Here is a 21,376-nt window from a genome sequence, read left to right on the forward strand (position 1 = left end):
AATAATAGTGAAAGTCCAGTCCATAGTGGATCTAACATAATAGTGAGAGTCCAGTTCATCGTGGATCTAACATAATAGTGTGAGAGTCCAGTCCATAGTGGATCTAACATAATAGTGAGAGTCCAGTCCATAGTGGATCTGACATAATAGTGAGAGTCTAGTCCATAGTGGATCTAACATAATGGTGAGAGTCCAGTCCATAGTGAATCTAACATAATAGTGAGAGTCCAGTCCATAGTGGATCTGACATAATAGTGAGAGTCCAGTCCATAGTGGATCTAACATAATAGTGTGAGAGTCCAGTCCATAGTGGATCTAACATAATAGTGAGAGTCCAGTTCATCGTGGATCTAACATAATAGTGTGAGAGTCCAGTCCATAGTTGATCTAACATAATAGTGAGAGTCCAGTCCATAGTGGATCTAACATAATAGTGAGAGTCTAGTCCATAGTGGATCTAACATAATAGTGTGAGAGTCCAGTCCATAGTGGATCTGACATAATAGTGAGAGTCCAGTCCATAGTGGATCTAACATAATCAGCAACGCAGAGACGTCCCCAACTGATGCAATCTGGGTCCCGACTTTGGACAGCTAGCGCATCATCTGTGGTCACTGAATCTGTGCCCCCCCCCCCCCCCCCCCTCCCCACGAAGGAGAGGGGGGGCAGAGCAGAAAAGAGACGGCAGATCAACTGGTCTAAAAAGGGGGTCTATTCAAAGACTAGAGTATACAAATGAGTTTTAAGATGGGACTTAAATGCTTCTATTTTAAAGACTCTTAAGTAAAACGTTGAAAGCACGTATTGCTCTTCTCCACGAGCAGCGGGGTCTCGTGACAAGCCCCCCCATTCCAAAGCACTTCCAGGCTGGATGCATATTGAAAACCACCAAAAAGAATCGACAGGAGAAAGTTTGTATTTCCAAACAAATTGTATTTGCTTAGCATTATTTTTGGATGACATGTCAAACGCTATTGGTGTGGCAATTTTGAAGACAACTGCACCAGCACGGTGACGATCATCTCGCCATGCAATTGTTTTTTTACCACAACGTAGCCACCGCACCCTTGACACATTCATTAGGTATAAAGCTGTTCATTTAGAGCTTATTGCGATTGGATTGTCCTTGCCTCAACATTCGGCGTGGAAGCCATTGCCAGCACAATTAACTTTGATAACGCAGCCCCGCTTTAATATACTGCAGCTGAATTGGCTCGACAAGAGTGCGGTGATAAGCAGTTTCGCCGCTTTTTGAGTGGCAAACGCGTTTATTATCGCTGACTTTTATTATTGCTGAGAGTAAAGGGGGTGGGGGGGCACGGAACCTTCCTGCACAACCCGCAGTCAAAGGTCATTAAAATGTGTATGTTAGGCAGACACACTCGCATATAGACTAGCAGGATTTTGGAGTTTGATTACTATTTAGTGATCTACTTACGTGCTGTTTATTGGAATGAACAAAATGATTACAACTATGGTTGAAGGATTTGATTTTAAGTGTAATGTGCGGGGGGTGGGGGGGGCGGGGGGGTGCAGTTTGTCATGAAATGGATCAATTCTTCACCAATAGTGCTCTCAATTGCTCTGTTTATTGCTATTCTGAATGTTGCTGGGTCGGGTTTGGTTTTGGAATTGGATTGCATCATTATGGTATTGTTGTGTATTGTTCTGTAGTATTGATTAATAAGTTCTTTAAAAAATTAAAAAATATATATATATATTTATATATATAGTACCGGGCCACAGCCTGGTGGTTGGGGACCACTGAACTATATGATTTGCCTGAGAAGCAGGACAGGACAAAAAAATAAAAAAATATAAAAAATGCCTACATGAAAATAACACTTTTTTTTTTTTTTTAGCTTTTTTTTTACTAAATAGACAAAAATCAAAATGAGGCCCACGTATCATGCTTTCACTTTTCAATATGCAGTCCTCATGTAAAGGTTTTGACACCACAGCGGGTTGACAGAAAAAAATAATAAAAAAATGGCGACATGTATAATAATAACCCTTTTTTTATTTTTGTTTTATTTTTATTTTTTTTAGATTTTTTTACTAAATAGACAAAAATCAAAATGAGGCCCACCTATCATGCTTTCACTTTTCAATATGCAGTCCTTAGTGTAAAGGTTTCGACACCACAACTGGTTGACAAAAAAAAAAAAAGACAAAATGCCTAAAAACAATTTTTATTTTTTTTGATTTTATTTTTATATTTTTAAGCTTTTTTTTTACTAAATAGACAAAAATCTAAATGAAGCCCACCAGTCATGCTTTCACTTTTCAATATGCAGTCCTTGGTGTTAAGGTTTCGACACCACAACTGGTTGACAAAAAAAAAAAAAAAAGACAAAAAAAGACAAAATGCCTAAATGTATAATAACAGTATTTATTTTTTATTTTTATTTTTTTAAATTTTGCTTTTTTTACTAAATAGACAAAAATCAAAATGAAACCCACCTATCATGCTTTCACTTTTCAATATGCAGTCCTCGGTGTAAAGGTTTTGACACCACAACTGGTTGACAGAAAAAAATGTATAATAATAATGCCGACATGTATAATAATAACACTATTTTTTTTAATTCTTTTTTATTTAGATTTTTTTACTAAATAGACAAAAATCAAAATGAGGCCCACCTATCATGCTTTCACTTTTCAACATGCAGTCCTCGGTGTAAAGGTTTCGACACCACAACTGGTTGACAAAAAAAAAAAAGACAAAATGCCTAAATGTATAATAACACAATTTTTAGTTTTTTTAATTTTATTTTTATATTTTTAAGCTTTTTTTTTACTAAATAGACAAAAATCTAAATTAAGCCCACCAGTCATGCTTTCACTTTTCAATATGCAGTCCTTGGTGTAAAGGTTTCGACACCACAACTGGTTAACAAAAAAAAAAAAAAAAGACAAAATGCCTAAATGTATAATAACAGTATTTATTTTTTATTTTATTTTTTTAATTTTTAGCTTCTTTTTTTTTTTTTTAGCTTTTTTTACTAAATAGACAAAAATCTAAATGAAACCCTCCTATCATGCTTTCACTTTTCAATATGCAGTCCTCGTTGTAAAGGTTTCGACAACACAGCTGGTTGACAAAAAGAAAAAGAAAAAAAAATAGACAAAATGCCTACATATATAATAATAACACTATTTTTTTATTTATTTGTTTTTTTAGCTTTTTTTTTTTTCAGCTTTTTTTACTAAATAGACAAAAACCAAAATGAAGCCCACCTATCATGCTTTCACTTTTCAATATGCAGTCCTCGGTGTAAAGTTTTTGACACCACAGCTGGTTGACAATAATTTTTTTTTTTAAATAAACAAAATGCCTACATGTATAATAATAACACATTTTTTTTTAATTTGTTTTATTTTATTTTTATTTTTTTAAGCTTTTTTTTACTAAATAGACAAAAATCAAAATGAAGCCCACCTATCATGCTTTCACTTTTCAATATGCAGTCCTCGGTGTAGAGGTTCCGACACCACAACTGGTTGCCAAAAAAAATTAATAAAAGACAAAATGTCTACATGTATAATAACACCATTTTTATTTTGTTTATTTTATTTTTATTATTATTTTATTTTTTTTTAGCTTTTTTTACTAAATAGACAAAAATCAAAATGAAGCCCACCTCTCATGCTTTCACTTTTCAATATGCAGTCCTCGGTGTAAAGTTTTTGACACCACAGCTGGTTAACAAAAAAAAGACAAAAAAAAAAAATAGACAAAATGCCTACATGTATAACACTATTTTTTTAAATTTTTTATATATATTTTTTTTTTTTAGCTTTTTTTACTAAATAGACAAAAATCAAAATGAAGCCCACCTATCATGCTTTCACTTTTCAATATGCAGTCCTCAGTGTAAAGGTTTCGACACCACAACTGGTTGACAAAAAAAAAAAAAAAAAAAAAGACAAAATGCCTACATGTATTATAACACTATTTTATTTTTTTATTTATTTATTTTTAGCTTTTTTTTACTAAATAGAATAAAATCAAAATGAAGCCCACCTATCATGCTTTCACTTTTCAATATGCAGTCCTCGGTGTAAAGGTTTCGACACCACAACTGGTTGACAAAAAAAAAAAGAGACAAAATGCCTACATGTATGATAACACTATTTTATTTTTTATTTTATTTTTTTTTAGCTTTTTTTTACTAAAAAGACAAAAACCAAAATGAAGCCCACCTATCATGCTTTCACTTTTCAATATGCAGTCCTCGGTGTAAAGGTTTCGACACCACAGCGGGTTGACAGAAAAAAATAATTAAAAAAATGCCGACATGTATAATAATAACACTATTTTTATTTATTTATTTATTTTTTTAGATTTTTTTACTAAAAAGACAAAAATCAAAATGAAGCCCACCTATCATGCTTTCACTTTTCAATATGCAGTCTTCGACACCACAGCTGGTTGACAAAAAAATTTTTTTTTAAAAATGCCTACATGTATAATAATAACACTATTTTTTTTTAATTGTTTTATTTTTTTATTTATTTTTTTTAAGCTTTTTTTACTAAATAGACAAAAATCAAAATGAAGCCCACCTATCATGCTTTCACTTTTCAATATGCAGTCCTCGGGGTAAAGGTTTCGACACCACAACTGGTTGACAAAAAAAAATAATTAAAAAAATGCCTACATGTATAATAATAACACTATTTTTATTTTTGTTTTATTTTTATTTTTTTAGATTTTTTTACTAAATAGACAAAAATCAAAATGAAGTCCACCTATCATGCTTTCACTTTTCAATATGCAGTCCTCCGGGTAAAGGTTTCGACACCACAACTGGTTGACAAAAAAAAAGACAAAATGCCTACATGTATAATAACACTATTTTATTTTTTATTTTATTTATTTTTAGGTTTTTTTACTAAATAGACAAAAATCAAAATGAAGCCCACCTATCATGCTTTCACTTTTCAATATGCAGTCCTCGGTGTAGAGGTTCCGACACCACAACTGGTTGCCAAAAAAAATTAATAAAAGACAAAATGTCTACATGTATAATAACACCATTTTTATTTTGTTTATTTTATTTTTATTATTATTTTATTTTTTTTTAGCTTTTTTTACTAAATAGACAAAAATCAAAATGAAGCCCACCTCTCATGCTTTCACTTTTCAATATGCAGTCCTCGGTGTAAAGTTTTTGACACCACAGCTGGTTAACAAAAAAAAGACAAAAAAAAAAAATAGACAAAATGCCTACATGTATAACACTATTTTTTTAAATTTTTTATATATATTTTTTTTTTTTAGCTTTTTTTACTAAATAGACAAAAATCAAAATGAAGCCCACCTATCATGCTTTCACTTTTCAATATGCAGTCCTCAGTGTAAAGGTTTCGACACCACAACTGGTTGACAAAAAAAAAAAAAAAAAAAAGACAAAATGCCTACATGTATTATAACACTATTTTATTTTTTTATTTATTTATTTTTAGCTTTTTTTTACTAAATAGAATAAAATCAAAATGAAGCCCACCTATCATGCTTTCACTTTTCAATATGCAGTCCTCGGTGTAAAGGTTTCGACACCACAACTGGTTGACAAAAAAAAAAAGAGACAAAATGCCTACATGTATGATAACACTATTTTATTTTTTATTTTATTTTTTTTTAGCTTTTTTTTACTAAAAAGACAAAAACCAAAATGAAGCCCACCTATCATGCTTTCACTTTTCAATATGCAGTCCTCGGTGTAAAGGTTTCGACACCACAGCGGGTTGACAGAAAAAAATAATTAAAAAAATGCCGACATGTATAATAATAACACTATTTTTATTTATTTATTTATTTTTTTAGATTTTTTTACTAAAAAGACAAAAATCAAAATGAAGCCCACCTATCATGCTTTCACTTTTCAATATGCAGTCTTCGACACCACAGCTGGTTGACAAAAAATTTTTTTTTTAAAAATGCCTACATGTATAATAATAACACTATTTTTTTTTAATTGTTTTATTTTTTTATTTATTTTTTTTAAGCTTTTTTTACTAAATAGACAAAAATCAAAATGAAGCCCACCTATCATGCTTTCACTTTTCAATATGCAGTCCTCGGGGTAAAGGTTTCGACACCACAACTGGTTGACAAAAAAAAATAATTAAAAAAATGCCTACATGTATAATAATAACACTATTTTTATTTTTGTTTTATTTTTATTTTTTTAGATTTTTTTACTAAATAGACAAAAATCAAAATGAAGTCCACCTATCATGCTTTCACTTTTCAATATGCAGTCCTCCGGGTAAAGGTTTCGACACCACAACTGGTTGACAAAAAAAAAGACAAAATGCCTACATGTATAATAACACTATTTTATTTTTTATTTTATTTATTTTTAGGTTTTTTTACTAAATAGACAAAAATGAAAATGAAGCCCACCTATCATGCTTTCACTTTTCAATATGCAGTCCTCGGTGTAAAGGTTTCGACACCACAGCTGGTTGACAAAAAAAATAAAAATATAAACAAAATGCCTACATGAATAATAATAACAATATTTTTTGTATTTGTTTTATTTTATTTTTTAATTTTTTTTTTAGCTTTTTTTACTAAATAGACAAAAATCAAAATGAAGTCCACCTATCATGCTTTCACTTTTCAATATGCAGTCCTCGGTGTTAAGGTTTTGACACCACAACTGGTTGACAAAAAAAAAAAAAGACAAAATGCCTACAGGTATAATAACATTATTTATTTTATTTTATTTTTTTAAGCTTTTTTTTTACTAAATAGAAGAAAATCAAAATGAAGCCCACCTATCATGCTTTCACTTTTCAATATGCAGTCCTCGGTGTAAAGGTTTCGACACCACAACTGGTTGACAAAAAAAAATTACTAAAAGACAAAATGCCTACATGTATAATAACACCATTTTTATTTTTTATTATTATTGTTTTTTTTTTTTAATTAAATTTTTTTAGCTTTTTTTACTAAATAGACGAAAATCAAAATGAAGCCCACTTATCATGCTTTCACTTTTCAATATGCAGTCCTCGGTGTAAAGGTTTCGACACCACAACTGGTTAACAAAAAAAAAGACAAAAAAAAAATAGACAAAATGCCTACATGTATAACACTATTTTTTTTATTTTTTTTATTTTAATTTTTTTTTAGCTTTTTTTACTAAATAGACAAAAATCTAAATGAAGCCCACCAGTCATGCTTTCACTTTTCAATATGCAGTCCTCGGTGTAAAGGTTTCGACACCACAGCGGGTTGACAGAAAAAAATGATTAAAAAATGCCGACATGTATAATAATAACACTATTTTTATTTTTGTTTTATTTTAATTTTTTTAGATTTTTTTACTAAATAGACAAAAATCAAAATGAGGCCCACCTATCATGCTTTCAATTTTCAATATGCAGTCCTCGGTGTAAAGGTTTCAACACCACAACTGGTTGACAAAAAAAAAAAAAGACAAAATGCCTAAATGTATAATAACACAATTTTTATTTTTTTTAATTTTATTTTTATATTTTTAAGCTTTTTTTTTTACTAAATAGACAAAAATCTAAATGAAGCCCACCAGTCATGCTTTCACTTTTCAACATGCAGTCCTCGGTGTAAAGGTTTCGACACCACAACTGGTTGACAAAAAAAAAAAAAAAAAAAGACAAAAAAGACATAATGCCTAAATGTATAATAACAGTATTTATTCTTTTTTATTTTTTTTTAACTTTTTTTTTTTTTACTTTTTTTACTAAATAGACAAAAATCAAAATGAAACCCACCTATCATGCTTTCACTTTTCAATATGCAGTCCTCGGTGTAAAGGTTTTGACAGTATAATAATAACACTATTTTCTTTTATTCTTTTTTATTTAGATTTTTTTACTAAATAGACAAAAATCAAAATGAGGCCCACCTATCATGCTTTCACTTTTCAATATGCAGTCCTCGGTGTAAAGGTTTCGACACCACAATTGGATGACAAAAAAAAAAAAAGACAAAATGCCTACATGTATGATAACACTATTTTATTTTTTATTTTTTTTTTTTTTAGCTTTTTTTACTAAATAGACAAAAATCAAAATGAAGCCCACCTATCATGCTTTCACTTTTCAATATGCAGTCCTCGGTGTAAAGGTTTCGACACCACAACTGGTTGACAAAAAAAAAAAAAAAAAAGACGAAATGCCTACATGTATAATAACACTATTTAATTTTTTATTTTATTTTTTTTTAGCTTTTTTTTTACTAAATAGACAAAAACCAAAATGAAGCCCACCTATCATGCTTTCACTTTTCAATATGCAGTCCTCGGTGTAAAGGTTTCGACATCACAGCTGGTTGACAAAAAAAATAAATAACTAAACAAAATGCCTACATGAATAATAATAACAATATTTTTTGTATTTGTTTTATTTTATTTATTTATTTTTTTTAGCTTTTTTTACTAAATAGACAAAAATCAAAATGAAGCCCAACTAACATGCTTTCACTTTTCAATATGCAGTCCTCGGTGTAAAGGTTTTGACACCACAACTGGTTGACAGAAAAATAAAAAAAATTTAAAAAAATGCCGACATGTATAATAATAACACTATTTTTTTTTTTTTTTTTTTTATTATTTAGATTTTTTTACTAAATAGACAAAAATCAAAATGAGGCCCGCCTATCATGCTTTCACTTTTCAATATGCAGTCCTCGGGGTAAAGGTTTCAACACCACAATTGGTTGACAAAAAAAAAAAAAGACAAAATGCCTACATGTATATAACACTATTTTTATTTTTTATTTTATTTTTTTCGGCTTTTTTTACTAAATAGACAAAAATCAAAATGAAGCCCACCTATCATGCTTTCACTTTTCAATATGCAGTCCTCGGTGTAAAGGTTTCGACACCACATCCGGTTGACATTCGTACAGCATCTGTGTCAAGATATTGGGGTCTTTTTTAACCTTAATTTAAATCATGCACCTGCGATGATGTGGCGACTTGTCCAGGGTCTACCCCGCCTTCCGCCCGAACGCAGCTGAGATAGGCTCCAGCACCCCCCACCACCCTGAGCGGTAGAAAAATAGATGGATGGATGGATAAATTATGCACAAAAGTCATTTACTTATTTAAAGTTGCAGAAGTTTGTTTTATTCCAAATGTTGGCTGCATATTTATGCTCATTCTCGGCCAATCTGCTCAGGGACGTTGAGTTTGTTGGCAGGTTTTACTTGTGCAAACACACACAAGCGAATAGTCAGAGTGGAGCAATGAAGCTATGTAACACGTTTTTGGTATTCCAATATATTATTCTTCCAGAATAAGTTGGCCGTGGTTTCTCCCAAACAACCAAGACAATGAAGACCATTAATTGCTAGCTCAAACTGACAGTTTTTTTCCCTTCTCTCAGCAGGTTGCCAGGTTGTCCTTTCTGATCACCTGCTTGAGCGCTCGTTCCATCGATCGCGCGACACCTCCACCGAATGGGAGTTTGCATCGGAGCCATGGGCGGGGTGGAGGTCCTGCTCCTGGTGTTCCTATTCGGATCGGAAACTTCACTGGCTCTCAACTGGAACCCGGTACCACGCAAGACCGTGCGATATCAGGGTAAGTGTGATCGTGAGACAGTATCGTACTTCAAGGCACATTTAAACTTTGCTATGAATTAGGGCTGGGGGCGATATATGGAATATACTCGGTATATCGCAAGTTTGTCTCTGTGCGATATAGAAAATGACTATATCGTGATATTCCAGTATACAGTTGCTTTTAGCTGCGGGGCATTACACTTGTCAGGTTCAAACACTGATGACATCTATTAATCAGACAAGAAGCAAGGAATCATGCAGAGACAGAGTTCAATTTAGCTCATGAGGAGAACGCATGGAGCTGCACCCTTAGTCACAGTCTCGCCCTACACTCTAAGGTTCAGCTCCCGCGTCCCTCTTTTTATTCAGAGTTCCATAGTCAACATCACTGAGGCCGCCTCTAAAAGGAGTGGTCACATATATTATGCAAAGCAGGTCCAGTACACACAATACGTGACGGAATGTGCTGGGGGCCTTGTGATTTCGCCTTGTCCCCGCTTCGTCTGCGTGTTGTCATCTTATCTTCGTTGATTGATCTTGGCTGTTAGCGGGCTAAAACAAAGATAACATCTGTGGCTGAGGCCACCCCTCAGACAAGAAGTTTTGTCCTTGCATAGATTAGAAAAGTCTAACTTGAGCACAATAGCTAATAACTAAAGCAAGGGACCCCAATCACACCAAAGTTAGCGTGATAATATATACATAATTATTCTAACACACTACAGGCTCTTCTCACTCTCTATCTTGTCTCTCCTTCTCACAGAGACATAAAACAAGCGCACCTTCTTACATACGTCACATACTGTCGCGCTTGACACGTCATACATCCTCGCGGGGGGTTAGCTGTGGTGCTAGCGGTGCGGTGCGAGTGGTAATACGAGAGAAAGAAGGTGCGAATCTGGTAACAAATGAACGAAGAATTAATTAAAAACAGCAGGGGGTCAATCGTCCGGCGGTGGTTTGGCTTCAAGCGGGAAGATGTTGAACAGACATCCGTAATATGTAATATGTCAAGTATGCGGCAAAAGCGTTGCTACAAAAACTAGCATTACTGCTAATTTGTAGCATCATTTGAAAAGTCACCCGCTAGAGAATGAAGAGGGTTTGAAACTCCGCATGTCAACATCTCCGGCTGGCATACTTGCCAACCTTGAGACCTCCGAATTTGGGAGATGGGAGGGCGGGGGGGTTGGGGCGGCCAGGTTTGGTGGTAGCGGGGGGGGGGTGTATATTGTAGCATCCCGGAAGAGTTAGTGCTGCAAGGGCGTCTGGGTATTTGTTCTGTTGTGTTTATGTTGTGTTACGGTGCGGATGGGCAGAGCAGAAAAGAAAAGAAATGGCAGATCAACTGATCTAAAAAGGGGGTCTATTTAATGGCTAATGTATACAAATGAGTTTTAAGATGGAACTTAAATGCTTCTACTGAGGTAGCATCTCTAACTGTTACCGGTAGAACATTCCATAGTACTGGAGCCCCAATAGAAAACGCTCTAAAGCCCGCAGACTTTTTTGGGGGGGCTCTGGGAATCACTAATAAGCCGGAGTTCTTTGAAGGCAGATTTCTTGCCGGGACATATGGTACAATACAATCAGCAAGATAGGATGGAGCTAGACCGTGTAGTATTTTATACGTGAGTAGTAAATCCTTAAAGTCACATCTTAAGTGCACAGGAAGCCAGTGCAGGTGAGCCAGTATAGGTATGTTTATAAGTATATAAAGGTATATACAGTATAGGTATGTTTATATGTATATAGGTATATAAAGGTATATACAGTATAGGTATGTATATATGTATATAGGTATATAAAGGTATATACTGTCAGGCTTGTCCCTGACAGTTTGACTGTGTTTTAGTTTTTCCTCTGCGTTTGTCTTTGTTTTCTGTCAGCGCTTTTATTTTGTCTTCATTTCCTGATTGTCTCCCTGAGTGCTGCTTCCCCTCAGCTGTGGCTGATTGGCACCTGGCCACACCTGGTGTCAATCAGCCAGCTGCCTTCCCCTCTAGTCAGTGCTGGATTATTGTCATTGTCGATGTCACTACTACCTGTCATAGTACTTGTCGTTGTAGCTCTGTCTACTTTTGTTCACTCTGCTCATGTCATAGTTCCTTCGTGTCACAGTAAGTGTTTTTGTCTCTTGTCGACAGTTAGCCTTTGTGCTATTTTAGCTCATAGCCAAGCTTGTTCTCCGCCTTGTGCGCGCCTTTTGTCTGTACCCTTTTGTTTGTTTTTTTTGCTATAGTGTTAAATTAAATCATGTTTTTCTGGACAAAGCCTGCCATCTCTGCATCTTGGGGTTCAACACCAACGCACTCTGACATATACAGTATAGGTATGTATGTATGTATATAGGTATATAAAGGTATATACAGTATAGGTATGTTTAGAGGTATATAAAGGTATATACAGTATAGGTATGTTTATAAGTATATAAAGGTATATACAGTATAGGTATGTTTATAAGTATATAAAGGTATATACAGTATAGGCGTAATATGCCATCCATCCATCCATCTTCTTCCGCTTATCCGAGGTCGGGTCGCGGGGGCAGCAGCCTAAGCAGGGAAGCCCAGACTTCCCTCTCCCCAGCCACTTCGTCCAGCTCTTCCTGTGGGACCCCGAGGCGTTCCCAGGCCAGCCAGGAGACATAGTCTTCCCAACGTGTCCTGGGTCTTCCCCGCGGCCTCCTACCGGTCGGACGTGCCCTAAACACCTCCCTAGGGAGGCGTTCGGGTGGCATCCTGACCAGATGCCCAAACCACCTCATCTGGCTCCTCTCGATGTGGAGGAGCAGCGGCTTTACTTTGAGCTCCCCCCGGATGGCAGAGCTTCTCACCCTATCTCTAAGGGAGAGCCCCGCCACCTGGCGGAGGAAACTCATTTCAGCCGCTTGTACCCGTGATTTTGTCCTTTCGGTCATAACCCAAAGCTCATGACCATAGGTGAGGATGGGAACGTAGATCGACCGGTAAATTGAGAGCTTTGCCTTCCGGCTCAGCTCCTTCTTCACCACAACGGATCGATACAGCGTCCGCATTACTGAAGACGCCGCGCCGATCCGCCTGCCGATCTCACGATCCACTCTTCCCTCACTCGTGAACAAGACTCCGAGGTACTTGAACTCCTCCACTTGGGGCAAGATCTCCTCCCCAACCCGTAGTTTGGCACTCCACCCTTTTCCGGGCGAGAACCATGGACTCGGACTTGGAGGTGCTGATTCTCATCCCAGTCGCTTCACACTGGGCTGCGAACCGAACCAGCGAGAGCTGAAGATCCTGGCCAGATGAAGCCATCAGGACCACATCATCTGCAAAAAGCAGAGACCTAATCCTGCAGCCACCAAACCGGATCCCCTCAACGCCTTGACTGCGCCTAGAAATTCTGTCCATAAAAGTTATGAACAGAATCGGTGACAAAGGGCAGCCTTGGCGGAGTCCAACCCTCACTGGAAACGTGTCCGACTTACTGCCGGCAATGCGGACCAAGCTCTGACACTGATCATACAGTGAGCGGACTGCCACAATCAGACAGTCCGATACCCCATACTCTCTGAGCACTCCCCACAGGACTTCCCGAGGGACACGGTCGAATGCCTTCTCCAAGTCCACAAAACACATGTAGACTGGTTGGGCAAAATCCCATGCACCCTCAAGGACCATGCCGAGAGTATAGAGCTGGTCCACAGTTCCACGACCAGGACGAAAACCACACTGTTCCTCCTGAATCCGAGGTTCGACTATCCGGCGTAGCCTCCTCTCCAGTACACCTGAATAGACCTTACCGGGAAGGCTGAGGAGTGTGATCCCACGATAGTTAGAACACACCCTCCGGTTCCCCTTCTTAAAGAGAGGAACCACCACCCCGGTCTGCCAATCCAGTGGTACCGCCCCCGATGTCCACGCGATGCTGCAGGCTTAATGTGATCAAGCTTTATTGTGTATGACATGCAAAATTACCACAAAAAAAAGTGCAGTTCCCCTTTAAGATCCGTGGTCTAAGCCACCCTCTGATTGATTGACTGGCTGATTAAGAAGTGTGTCCCGGACAAACGAGAGGCTCAGAAAAACCTCCTTGAGATGATGAAAATGATGTATCTCAATTCATTCATTCTGTGACAAGTCAAGGAGGATTCTCCATTATATTGATAACGGATGATGTCAGACTCATGCTGAGACTGACGCTGACCCTCAGTGAAATATTTTGTCAGTCTAATCCTGCCGCTAAACTGCATTTGCACTCTTTTTTTTTTTTATCTCTGTCTTCCACTGCAGCCATGCCTGCCTTTCTTTCTTCAACAATGCCAATTGTTGCAGGCGGGTTTAGAAATAGTGCATGTTTTAATCCATCAAAGGGGAAGCGCTGCATTCTCTTACTCGGGGATTAGGGAAATACTTTTTTTCCTAACCTCGCTATTATTTATCGTATTTTTCATCTTATTTCTATCTCTTGCTCTCCATCCTCCCATTTTTTTTTATGTTTATCTTTCTCCTCCACTTTTTTGTTGTGTCCTTATTGAATGACCTTATAAATACTCCTATGACATTTTCACTGAGATCTCCCAATTTCTGCAGCTCTCAAGGAGAATTGCATGCATGTATTGAGTGAGGGAGTGGGGGATATTTCACAAGCTTCTTTTTCATGCTGGTATCATTCATCCACACCTGTTAACTATTACTGCATTAAATTGGTTGAAACCATTAAAAAAAATGCATCTAAACACCTTAAACCAATCATGTTGACTCGATTCAACTGGAAACCAGATCCTCCTTGCATGTAAATTAAGGCTGAAACAACGCGTCGACGTAGTCGACGTCATCGGTTACGTAAATACGTCGACGCCGTTTTTGTGCGTCGGCGCGTCGCATATTTACGTCACTCTACTTTACTGTCATGGCGGAGCGCAAAGCAGACGATGCGAGCGAGGGGAAAAAAGCACGCCAAAAGTCGTCAAAAGTGTGGGAGTATTTCAATAAACGGCCTAATAATGTTGTTGTATGCACACTGTGTCGAGCGGAAATGGCCTATCATAGCAGCACAACGGCTATGAACGAACATTTGAAAAGAAAACCCCCGACAGCGTTCTTGCCATCACCATCAACAAGTCAATCGTCCGCGTGCGTATACGTTGTCATCATTACACAAAAACATGAATGTGTCATTTGTATCTGCGTTGTAAATTCATAAACTAAAGCACCGTTTCGCTCTGAGAGGCGCGTTTGGCGTGCCTGTTCAGTGTTTACAAAGACGCGCTCCTCTTTAACGCTGTGGAGAGGCGGCGGCGGCGAGCGAGCGGCGAGGCAGGGCGCGCCGGGAGCGACGCGGCAATCGTGCCCAGGTGCGCGATCCGCGCAGTTGGAAGAGAAAAGACTTTGTGTAAAATTAAAAGATTGTAAACCTGGCAAAGCCGTCTGGCGTTCAGTCTGTCGGTCCTGAAAGAACCCCACGGCACAAGACGTGTCACAAACGCTAACGTTAATTAGTTGTGCAAATACCTTTTACAACATTAACAGTTACATATACTATGTACAAACGAACAATTAACTTTCACTTTAATCATACTATCATTGTTGTGTTATTAAGCAAAATAAGCAATACTTTTACTTTTGTTGAAATGTTTACACTGTACACTTTTTTGTATTGGATGTTTAGCTTTATTTTTGCACATTTTAGCAAATAAGCAATACTTTTACTTTTGTTGAAATGTTTACACTTGTTACAGAATATTTCCGTTTTGCACTTTTTTGTATTGGATGTTTATCTTTATTTTTGCACATTTTAAAGCAAAATAAGCAATACTTTTACTTTTGAAATGCTTATACTATTCCAGAATATTAAGATTTGCACTGGATGTTTACTCTTATATTTGCACGTTAAAAAGCAAATAAGCTACTTTTAATTTTGTTAAATGTTAAAAGTTTTAAATGTTTACATTGTTACAGAATATTTTGTCATGTTGTTGTCAATGTTGACTGACTAGTGGCCATACTTTTTTTTTTGTAAATAAAAGCCATGCCTTTTGAAAAAACTGGCCTACATTTATTTTTTCCTCTTCATTTTAAATTTAAAAAAAAATCGGTAAAAGGAAAAATAATCTATAGATTAATCGAAAAAATAATCTATAGATTAACCGATTAATCGAAAAAATAATCTATAGATTAATCGATAGAAAAATAATCGTTAGCTGCAGCCCTAATGTAAATACAAACCCCGTTTCCATATGAGTTGGGAAATTGTGTTTGATGTAAATATAAACGGAATACAATGATTTGCAAATCATTTTCAACCCATATTCAGTTGAATATGCTACAAAGACAACATATTTGATGTTCAAACTGATAAACATTTTTTTTTTTTGCAAATAATCATTAACTTTAGAATTTGATGCCAGCAACACGTGACAAAGAAGTTGGGAAAGGTGGCAATAAATACTGATAAAGTTGAGGAATGCTCATCAAACACTTATTTGGAACATCCCACAGGTGTGCAGGCTAATTGGGAACAGGTGGGTGCCATGATTGGGTATAAAAACAGCTTCCCAAAAAATTCACAAGAAAGGATGGGGGCGAGGTACACCCCTTTGTCCACAACTGCGTGAGCAAATAGTCAAACAGTTTAAGAACAACGTTTCTGTCACGTTCAAACACTGAGGACATCTATTAAACAAGACAAAAGGCAAGGAATCAAACAGAGACAGAATTCAATTTGGACTCAATATTGAGGAGAGACATGGCCACTGCACTCTCTGTACAGTCCTGCACCACGCTCTGACGAAGAAGGTTTTCGTCTCCTCTTTATTACAATATTCAATGTTCACGCACCAACACATGTCTCAGCAGGAATGGGGAGTATGTAAAGCAGTCATTGTTTTCGGTCGCTTTGAAGACCAAGAAGTGGGATTTCTCGGGCTCGGGCTCTTCCTGGATCCAGCTGGGGCAGGTGTTGGAGGACAATGGATAACCCCTCCCGTCTCCTGACCACAGTTGCTTCAAAAGGGCAGCGGGTCGTAAATAGCGTTGACTTCAAAGAGAGTTCGTTTAACACTTCAAAGAGAGTTCCTCTGGAAGTTGAGCAGATCCTGCCATCTGTCCGTGTTGAAATCACAGTGGAGTTTTACGAGCCTTCTTCCTCTTGTTAGGCCTCGAAAGACAGCATTCATAATACAACGTTTCTTTTGCGGTAACTTACAAACAATTATTCCAACAGTTTCTCAAAGTGCAATTGCAAGAAATTTAGGGATTTCAACATCTACGGTCCGTAATATCATCAAAAGGTTCAGAGAATCTGGAGAAATCACTCCACGTAAGCGGCATGGCCAGAAACCAACATTGAATGACTATGACCTTCCATCCCTCAGACGGCACTGTATCAAAAACCGACATCAATCTCTAAAGGATATCACCACATGGGCTCAGGAACACTTCAGAAAACCACTGTCACTAAATACAGTTGGTCGCTACATCTGTAAGTGCAAGTTAAAGCTCTACTATGCAAAGCGAAAGCCATTTATCAACAACACCCAGAAACTTCTCTGGGCCCGAGATCATCTAAGATGGACTCATGCAAAGTGGAAAAGTGTTCTGTGGTGTGACGAGTCCACATTTCAAATTGTTTTTGGAAATATTCGACATCGTGTCATCCGGACCAAAGGGGAAGCGAACCATCCAGACTGTTATCGACGCAAAGTTGAAAAGCCAGCATCTGTGATGGTATGGGGGTGCATTAGTGCCCAAGACATGGGTAACTTACACATCTGTGAAGGCACCATTAATGCTGAAAGGTACATACAGGTTTTGGAACAACATATGCTGCCATCTAAGCGTTGTCTTTTTCATGGACGCCCCTGCTTATTTCAGCAAGACAATGCCAAGCCACATTCAGCACGTGTTACAACAGCGTGGCTTCGTAAAAAAAAGAGTGCGGGTACTTTCCTGGCCCCGCCTGCAGTCCAGACCTGTCTCCCATCGAAAATGTGTGGCGCATTATGAAGCGTAAAATACGACAGCGGAGACCCCGGCTGAAGCTCCACATAAAACAAGAATGGGAAAGAATTCCACTTTCAAAGCTTCGACAATTAGTTTCCTCAGTTCCCAATCGTTTATTGAGTGTTGTTAAAAGAAAAGGTGATGTAACACAGTGGTGAACATGCCCTTTCCCAACTACTTTGGCACGTGTTGCAGCCATGAAATTCTAAGTTAATTATTATTTGCAAAAAAAAAATAAAGTTTATGAGTTTGAACATCAAATATGTTGTCTTTGTAGTGCATTCAATTGAATATAATAATAATAATAATAATAATAATAATAACTGGGATTTATATAGCGCTTTACTAAGTACCCAAAGTCGCTTTACATGGAGAACCCATCAATCATTCACACCTGGTGGTGGTAAGCTACTTTCATAGCCACAGCTGCCCTGGGGTAGACTGACGGAATATGGGTTGAAAAGGATTTGCAAATCATTGTATTCCGTTTATATTTACATCTAACACAATTTCCCAACTCATATGGAAACGGGGTTTGTATATATATATATATATATATATATATATATATATATATATATATATATATATATATATAAAAGAAATACATGAATTTCAGTGTTCATATATTTACACGTATACACACACATAACACTCCTCTACTCATTGTTGTATTTGAAAGTGCAATGCTTTGCAGCCAGTAGCACAGCCTTTGAAGAAGCATAGGTATGGGCAGCATCTGTGAAATTTAATTTGCTTCTTACTCGTCGTCGCCATGACTGTCTCTTCTTTGTTCTTCTGCTTCGTCTCCTTCTTGTTGTGTGTGCAGTTGTGCACTCTCCAAAAGCCGTAGATGTTATAACGTGACCGGGCCGGCACGCTGTTTATATGTAGAAAAAGTGGACGTGACGACAGGCTGTCCTCACTCAGGTCCGCATGCACCTGGAGGGGGCGTGCCTTGTTGTCCGGCTGGAAATCGGGAGAAATTCGGGAGAATGGTTGTCCCGGGAGATTTTCGGGAGAGGCACTGAAATTCGGGAGTCTCCCGCAAAATTTGTGAGGGTTGGCAAGTATGATTATCAATATGCCGTTGACCATGATATCTCTCATCCATTAACAAGTAAAATGTCAAGGGTGGTCACGGCAAGTTGTTGCCGCAAATGTTGGCACATTTTTTAGGGCATTATGGCAAATGATGGCGGTCGCGGCAATTGCCGCGGTTAAATTCGAGACCCTGCGTATGCCAGAAGCAAGCACTATATGGCACAGATTTATGACAGTGTTGGCATTGTTTATACGGCCACCATTAGTGTGACATGTAATTTTGGTGACTAAGTATACTCCGAGGGAGTACCCCCGGAGCAAGATAAACGTCATCGACAAACGACGCGAGTGCGTGTGCACCAGAGGTGGGTAGAGTAGCCAGAAATTGTACTCAAGTAAGAGTACTGTTACTTTAGAGATTTATTACTCAAGTAAAAGTAAGGAGTAGTCACGCCAATATTTACTTGAGTAAAAGTAAAAAGTATGTTGTCAAAAAAACTACTCAAGTACTGAGTAACTGATGAGTAACCTGTTCGTTTAATGATGACGGCAACAAATAATGCACAAAAACATAAAAATAGCAATGAGCAAATTCAGAGCCAGGAATATCTCTTAAGCAACTAAAACAATAATATATATTAAATAATAATACATTAACATGAAAAAAATTAAGGCGAATTGAGCCACAATAACTTAACAGCACCATAGGCTCAGTAGGCAGAGATTACAAAGGAAAATAACAAGTTAGCATTTACGCAAACCATAAACTGATAGGTGTGGGCTGCACTTGATGCACTTCTGATTGGTGTTTGTATAAATGCGTGTGTGTGTGCGACTGTGCGTGTGTCTGTCTATGAGGCTGCAGTGCGTAAATAAATGTCCCCCCACGATGTACATTTGACAGTGATTCATAGCAGGGAAGCTAACATCAGCTTACAGTAACAGCCAAAATATCTACTAACGTTACGTACCGACATGTACTTCCTCAAATTTGACGTTGACTTCATGTAAGCTTAAGCTTGTTAATCATGTGACCGCCTGGCTCTCTTTGATTGGTGAAACGGAGTCAAACGTCACCAGTGACTGCATTTGATTGGTGAAGCGCAGGCATGATAGATCCTACTTGGAAGGTCTGTCTTACAAACCAAAACAAACAAAGCGTGCATTAACAGATGGATAAAAATCAGTAGCGAGTAGCGAGCTGAATGTAGATAAATAGAGCGGAGTAAAAGTAGTGTTTCTTCTCTATAAATATACTCAAGTAAAAGTAAAAGTATGTTGCATTAAAACTAGGGATGTCCCGATCCGATATTTGGATCGGATCGGCCGCCGATATTTGCCAAAAAATGCGTATCGGCAAGGCATGGGAAAATGCCGATCCAGATCCAGTTTTAAAAAAAACTCCGGTCCGTGTTTTCCAACGCACCGATTTAAATAATACATTCCACTTTTCTTCTGCTCCCTAATTTCCGTTCCGCATTTTCCAGCACACCTTCAACACATCCACAGGTCTGTGGATTCTCACGCAGTTGCTTTTAGCTGCTGGCATTACACTACAGGCTCTTCTCACTCTTTCCTGTGTCTCCCTCTCACAGACAGCGAGCGCACCTTCTTACATACGTCACATACTGTCACGTCATACGTCACATACGTATACGTCCTCCCCGAGCAGAGAGGTAGCAGCATGGCTAACGTTAGCTGTGATGCTAGCGCAGCCGTGCGAGCAACGCTCCCTCTAAGGTGCTCGCCTGTGCAATTACGCACTGCTCAAACGTCCTCTGCGCATAGCAAATCTATGCCACGCACAAAATCTAATAAAAAAATAAGCGCATAACAATTTTCGACACACGGACACGACAGAGAAAACAGTTTTCGTCATCATTGTTCAAATATTGTGACGTCTGTCGAGACGCTTATCTCCATTCGGTGCTACACGTCCACACCATCAAAATGCTGAGGCAAAAATTTCCACATCAACACTGTATGAAAAAAGTTTTGTTTTTTTAGTTGTGATTTCCTTCTCTGCATGAAAGTTTAAAAGTAGCATATATTAATGCAGTATGAAGAAGAATGTTTTAATGTAGACATGCAAGCCTTGAAAGAAAATGTTGAAAATCAAGACTACATTTCCTGCAAATGGGTGCATTTCTACCCTATATTTTAACTTTAGATTTATTCTCATATCAAACTCTTTTGGCTGTCTTTTTGACACTTACATCCGGCGCCCCCCTCCACACCCTGGATTATAAATAATGTAAATAATTCAATGTGATTATCTTGTGTGATGACTGTATTATGATGATAGTATATATCTGATAGTATATATCTGTATCATGAATCAATTTAAGTGGACCCCGACTTAAACAAGTTGAAAAACTTATTGGGGTGTTACCATTTAGTGGTCAATTGTACGGAATATGTACTTCACTGTGCAACCTACTAATAAAAGTCTCAATCAATCAATCAAAACACATAGAATCATCATACTGATGTGATTATATGCATCAGGTGTTCATTCAAGGCTAAGGCAAAATATCGAGATATATATCGTGTATCGCAATATGGCCTTAAAATATCGCAATATTAAAAAAAGGCCATATCGCCCAGCCCTAGTTCAATGATGCCATTTCTGTTTGTCAATTGTGTCTATTTTGTGTTTATCCTTGAATAAACAGGTCAGTTTCTTGTTACCAACCATTGTGTATTATTCAAACTCCCCTAATTCAGCTGGCTAGTTGTTATCAAGAGTACTAAAACCCTTTTCAACATGATTCTGACAACTAAG

At 37.4% G+C, this 21,376-nt stretch overlaps 1 protein-coding gene across 1 annotated transcript in view; it reads left to right on the forward strand.

Moving 5' to 3' along the window:
- LOC133623021 (semaphorin-4C-like) overlaps window positions 1-21,376 on the forward strand; it is a 441,154-nt gene that overhangs the window by 266,158 nt on the left and 153,620 nt on the right. The window contains exon 3 of the mRNA XM_061985929.2: window positions 9,388-9,584. Within this exon, the coding sequence (XP_061841913.1) occupies window positions 9,461-9,584 (124 nt within the window). The 5' untranslated portion in view covers window positions 9,388-9,460. The remainder of the gene's footprint in view (window positions 1-9,387; window positions 9,585-21,376) is intronic.

This window comes from Nerophis lumbriciformis, linkage group LG12 (genome assembly GCF_033978685.3).
Source record: "Nerophis lumbriciformis linkage group LG12, RoL_Nlum_v2.1, whole genome shotgun sequence".
Classification (NCBI taxonomy): domain Eukaryota; kingdom Metazoa; phylum Chordata; class Actinopteri; order Syngnathiformes; family Syngnathidae; genus Nerophis; species Nerophis lumbriciformis.